Source organism: Chaetura pelagica, unplaced genomic scaffold (assembly GCF_000747805.2).
Source record: "Chaetura pelagica isolate M959 unplaced genomic scaffold, ChaPel_1.0 scaffold365, whole genome shotgun sequence".
Classification (NCBI taxonomy): domain Eukaryota; kingdom Metazoa; phylum Chordata; class Aves; order Apodiformes; family Apodidae; genus Chaetura; species Chaetura pelagica.
In genome coordinates, this window is record NW_009953387.1 from 129,388 (window position 1) to 134,496 (window position 5,109).

The 5,109-nt window shown below is 41.8% G+C and overlaps 1 protein-coding gene across 1 annotated transcript in view; it reads left to right on the plus strand.

Moving 5' to 3' along the window:
* EBF3 (early B-cell factor 3) overlaps positions 1-5,109 on the plus strand; it is a 139,594-nt gene that overhangs the window by 129,209 nt on the left and 5,276 nt on the right. The window contains exons 12-14 of the mRNA XM_009998279.1: positions 625-802; positions 1,986-2,174; positions 2,723-2,812. Coding sequence (XP_009996581.1) covers positions 625-802; positions 1,986-2,174; positions 2,723-2,812 — 457 coding nt within the window. The remainder of the gene's footprint in view (positions 1-624; positions 803-1,985; positions 2,175-2,722; positions 2,813-5,109) is intronic.

Here is a 5,109-nt window from a genome sequence, read left to right on the forward strand (position 1 = left end):
ATATTTGTGTCAGTTTCTTATTTCTTTATTCTTACTGTCTTGATGTGAAATTGCTCAGCGCTCCGACATGCAGGAGGGGAACCAGACGGTTCAGATGAAAAGCATGAACACTGAAAGTAGATTCTGAACTGCTTTACAGAATGGTTGAAGTTTTTTTACAAACTGATTGCAAGGAAACAAACTTTCTAACAAGTCAAGAGTTAATCATTGACATTCTACCACCATTAAATGGATGCTGAATTCTCGATTCCCACAATAACATCAGAAAAATAAGCTAATTTCAAAGGTTGTTTTCTCCCTATTTTTCTTCCCTCTTCTAGCAGTTCATTTTAATCATGTGTAACCAATACCAGTTTCCTATCAATATCCTTCATAGCACATATTAAGCTTACCTTGTCACAAGAGAACGTCAGTAGAAGCACCATCACAGAAATCAGTGAGCCATACGTTCTTACTACAAGCTTTAAATACATTAAAATTCAGCAGAAACAAGCAGCACACTCCCCACCCCCCTACAATCCCACACCAATTCCTCCTGTAAATTTTAACGTTACCCCCAACACGGGCTGTTTGCCTCCAGAACCGGTGTCTCAGTTCTGCGTGTTTATTTCTCTGCCTCCCTAGGAAATCATCCTGAAACGAGCGGCCGACATCGCGGAGGCGCTGTACAGCGTGCCGCGCAACCACAACCAGATCCCCACCCTCGCCAACACTCCTGCTCACACTGGCATGATGGGGGTGAACTCCTTCAGCAGCCAGCTCGCCGTCAATGTCTCCGAAACATCACAAGCCAACGACCAAGGTAGGTGGGATTTCAAGAGTTAATCCTTCATGGTGTTGACTGCTTTTTGGCCAGGGCCTGTTGATAGGAGCTGATGTTACCTGTGTTCTACCTCTTTTTTTTTTCCTCCCCGTGGTCACCTGTCTGATCCTGTAATGAAATGCTGTCTTTTAACTTTCTCATAATATTTAATTCTTCCTGTTCTTTTCGTTTGCTGTTATGACAAAGCAGTGGGGAAAAAGATACAGGCAAAGTGTAGAAAGCTCGTTAGTATTCACAGTAAATATACGTGTATGTTTATTATAAAATAATTATGTCTAGGTATCTCTGCCTGGTTTTGGAATATTTACACAGATAAATCTAATTTGATGCCTGTGATTTTAAAATACTTTGTTTATAGGCATGTGTGACATATATGTTACTAATAAAAGTAATACTTGATTTAATTTACCTGTTGTAATTGAAAATGCATGTAGCCTATTGCATTTAAAATTAATTTTGATACTAATGAAAGGAGGGAAACAGGATTATTAGATATGTTCAAACCCATATTTTTTGCTTGCAACATAATTATTAAATTGATTGCTCAGATAGGAACAAATCATTTAAAATCCTGATTCTGCTGTGTTTCTTCTTCTACAAAGATTGTCTTTTAATGCATTTCCAAGCTAATATGCCTTACAAAATTCTGTACTTGATCTCAAATTCCACTGATGGCTACTCCTTACGAGCTTATTGATAATATAAAAATATCAATCATAAAACGAAGACCCCAAAACAGCCTTTTAAAAGTAAATCACTGCAACAAAAAAGTTTTTTCTTGTCAGCTTTGGCATTTTGAAGGTCTGGAGAGGCTGAAAGTTCACTCAGTGTGTTGGTGCAAAGCGGGACTCGAGCCTGTTGATAATTGCTCCTAAAGACAAATGTGCAGGCACCTGACACAGCTGGATCGAAGAGAGCTTTGTTGGCTGTCTGTGCCAAGAGGAGAGACAACATAGAGTGCTCGCAGATGATTTAAGTAGGGTTGGCGTGATAAGGTTATCTCCAACTGCAAGAGTTGATAGGGCAGCGAGAGACAACGTAGAGCAAAGCTGTGCAATCAATTCAACCTGTGTAATATATGCTGCATGAGGAAACCCCCCAGCCCTAAGTCTACATGATAAAATAACATGATTTTTTTGGGGTGGGGGGGTTTCTAACACAGTAGGTTACAGTCGCAACACAAGCAGTGTTTCCCCGCGAGGATATGTTCCCAGCAGTACTCCTCAGCAGTCCAATTACAACACAGTCAGCAATAGCATGAATGGATATGGCAATGCCGGCATGCCCAATCTAGGTGTACCAGGTTCCCCTGGATTTCTTAATGGCTCCTCAGCTAACTCTCCTTATGGCAGTAAGTGTCTATTTTTGGTAACGCATCATCATATAGATTCATATTTACTACGAAATCCAATACTTGCATTGTTTTGATTTCCTATATTGTGAGCTACTGGATAAAAGGAGGGGTGACTCTGGAGGCTGGACATAAAAATGAATATAATAAATTGATCTGTTTGTGCCATAATGCAATCTCAGATAGAAAAAATTAATAATAATAATAAAAAGAGAAATTGGACTGCACAATTCGTAACAAAAGTCCAACACAAAAGAGTTTGCCTGTTATCCAGAGAGTGGCCAAGCCAAGGCATTTCATTTTTTTTTTATATATTTTTTTTTTTATATATTATGTATATATATATATACACCTTAAGAGGCAAGGCCCTAGCACTCTCTTTTTCCGTGTTTGCCGTGAAAACCTCAATCTGAGTCCTGATTATTTTTGCTTTATTGCAGTAGTGCCGTCAAGCCCTACCATGGCAGCCTCTTCCGTCACCCTCCCTTCAAACTGTAGCAGTACACACGGCATTTTCTCATTCTCACCTGCCAATGTCATCTCTGCAGTGAAACAAAAGAGCGCCTTTGCTCCTGTTGTCAGGCCCCAAGCCTCTCCTCCACCATCTTGCACCAGTGCAAATGGAAATGGACTTCAAGGTGAGCTGGATCTCTCTCAATTTTCTCTGTATTGCTGCTTTTTTTAAAAAAACCTTATTTTTGGTGGACACACTCGGGCCCTGCTGGTTTGTTCAGGGGAGCGGTGCCTCGCTGGGCGTGTAGGTTTCTGGTGCTGTGCAAGAGCAGGAGAGGAATCAGGGCAGCATGAACGGTGTGCTGAGATTTTAAGCAAATCTTTAGGTCACTTTTGCCACTTGGACTCGTTTTTTTTTCTGGCCTTTTCCTTGAGGAGCTCGTGGCCTAAGTTGTGAAGTAAAGTACCCCTGGCTGCTTCTGGGAGGTTGTGTGTGCTCCCTGCGTTTAGACATTTTCTGAAGACGCTTCCGTGGCAGTTCAGAACCAGCAGCATTCCAGCATAACGTGGTGTGTTTTCTGCATGTTGTGTATGGTCCAGTGCTTATCCCACAATCCGTGTAAATCAGGTGAAGCTCTGGCTCAGTGGACTACCCTTCCCTCGGACTTGCTCGCTGCTCCTTGCAGGGAGCCTGCATGTTCTGTCGGTCCCAACTCCCTCTCTTCCTGTGGTGTTAGAGTGGTTGCTTCCCTAAGCCAGTAACCAAGTATTTTAATTAAGGCAGGCAGTCTTTATTTTTGATGTTTAATTTTAAGCTGCTGCATTGTTTGTTTTTTTTTCATCTGTGTGAATTTGTGTGGTTAGTGTCATGAACAATTTATAAATCAGTTGCAGAAGGTCCATGGTCACTTGCTGGTAGCGGGGCAGGAGGAATAACACTACAGTGTGTGTTTGGTGGAGAGAGAGAAACATGAACAAAGTAGTTTCCTTTTTGTGGTGTGTTTTAAAGTCCAGAAGATAGTAGTGTCAGATGTGTTAGAACTGTTGAAAAGGTTTGTTTGCCTCTTGATTTACAAATCACAAGCCTTGCTGTGCAGTGGGGTAAACAAATGGAAGCACTTCAGATCCCCTGGGAAGCAGGAAGGGTTGGAGATGTTCTCACCCCGGAGGTCCTTGCTCTTGTTGTCTTTCTCAGTTCAGGTGTAGGTAGCACAGTATTATTTAGTCTTTGTGTTGCTGTGATACCCAGAATATGGTGAGCATTCACAGGCAAGCAGATGAGGATGGGTACTTTGATTTGCCAAACTAATTCTGGACACTCGTGGTCTGTGGTATCTGGCCTAAGGCACTTTGGAGAGATGTAATCCCATCAAACTGCCTGTCCCAACAAAAATCCAGGCCATTCTGGACCAGGATCTCAAAGTGAATGGCCCTGTGGCTTGTTATTAGCTTCTTGGCCTAGAGAAGCCTCTGAGAGCTTATTGTGCACTCAGGTCAATGAAAGGCTGAGGATCAAGCTACATAAATCTCACTGTAGGATGAATGTGAAAGCAAAGGATAATTAGATTAACAGTTTCTGGCACTGCACATGTCTTTAGTGGAAGCCTTACTCTGGTACCTTAAGTAGGAAACTATACCAGGTATAAGCAATATGCTTAGAAAAGATTATCCATTCATAAAATAATCCAGTGTCCTACTTTCCTCTTTATAAAAAAATACACTAGTATAAAAACTAAAGTAAATTAAAAAATAAACAATAAGATAAATTAAAACATTATAATAAATACAGTACAAAAAATAAATAATAGGTAACACATGGCTTAGATTTGAACAGCTAGTCTATAGCAGATATTTATGTATAGATATTCTCCTACATTTGTTAAACTGCTTTACTCTGAAGTACAAAATCCATTAAAGTTATAAATGAAAATTATCTAAATTCCTGTAATTTCAGTATGTAAATGTAGGGCTTCCCATCAGACACTCAAGGTTTCAGGTCTAGATTACTGCAGAGTGGGTTGTTAGCAGAAGTGGGCAGGCTGATCATACTGTTCCCAGTGGACACCCAGCACTCCCTCTCCCTTGGCACGTCCCCAGGGCCCCAGCAACCACGCAGCTTCATCCTCAAGGTGCTTGCTGTGTCAATGCCTGGGAGATGACTTCAAGAAATCAACCAACGCTGATTTTGTTAAGTAGATCATGAAGTCACCTCTTAGGTTGAGGCCAACTCTGCTCTGGACTAAGCTTCTTCCAGGCCCAGGCAGCCACTGAAGGCCTAAGGATCCCTTCAATCTCTGATTCTGGGATGCTGTGATCCAAGCAGCATTCCTGATATTGTCACCAAGTCCAGCATCTCATGGACGTTGCTGAAGCTCTAGGTTAGGTGTCCCTGAGACCTGTACACTGGGCCCTACCCCACCGAGCACCCATACAGGGAGGTGTCCTAATGGAAGGATGTGGAGGAACTTTGGGGTTTGGTTCA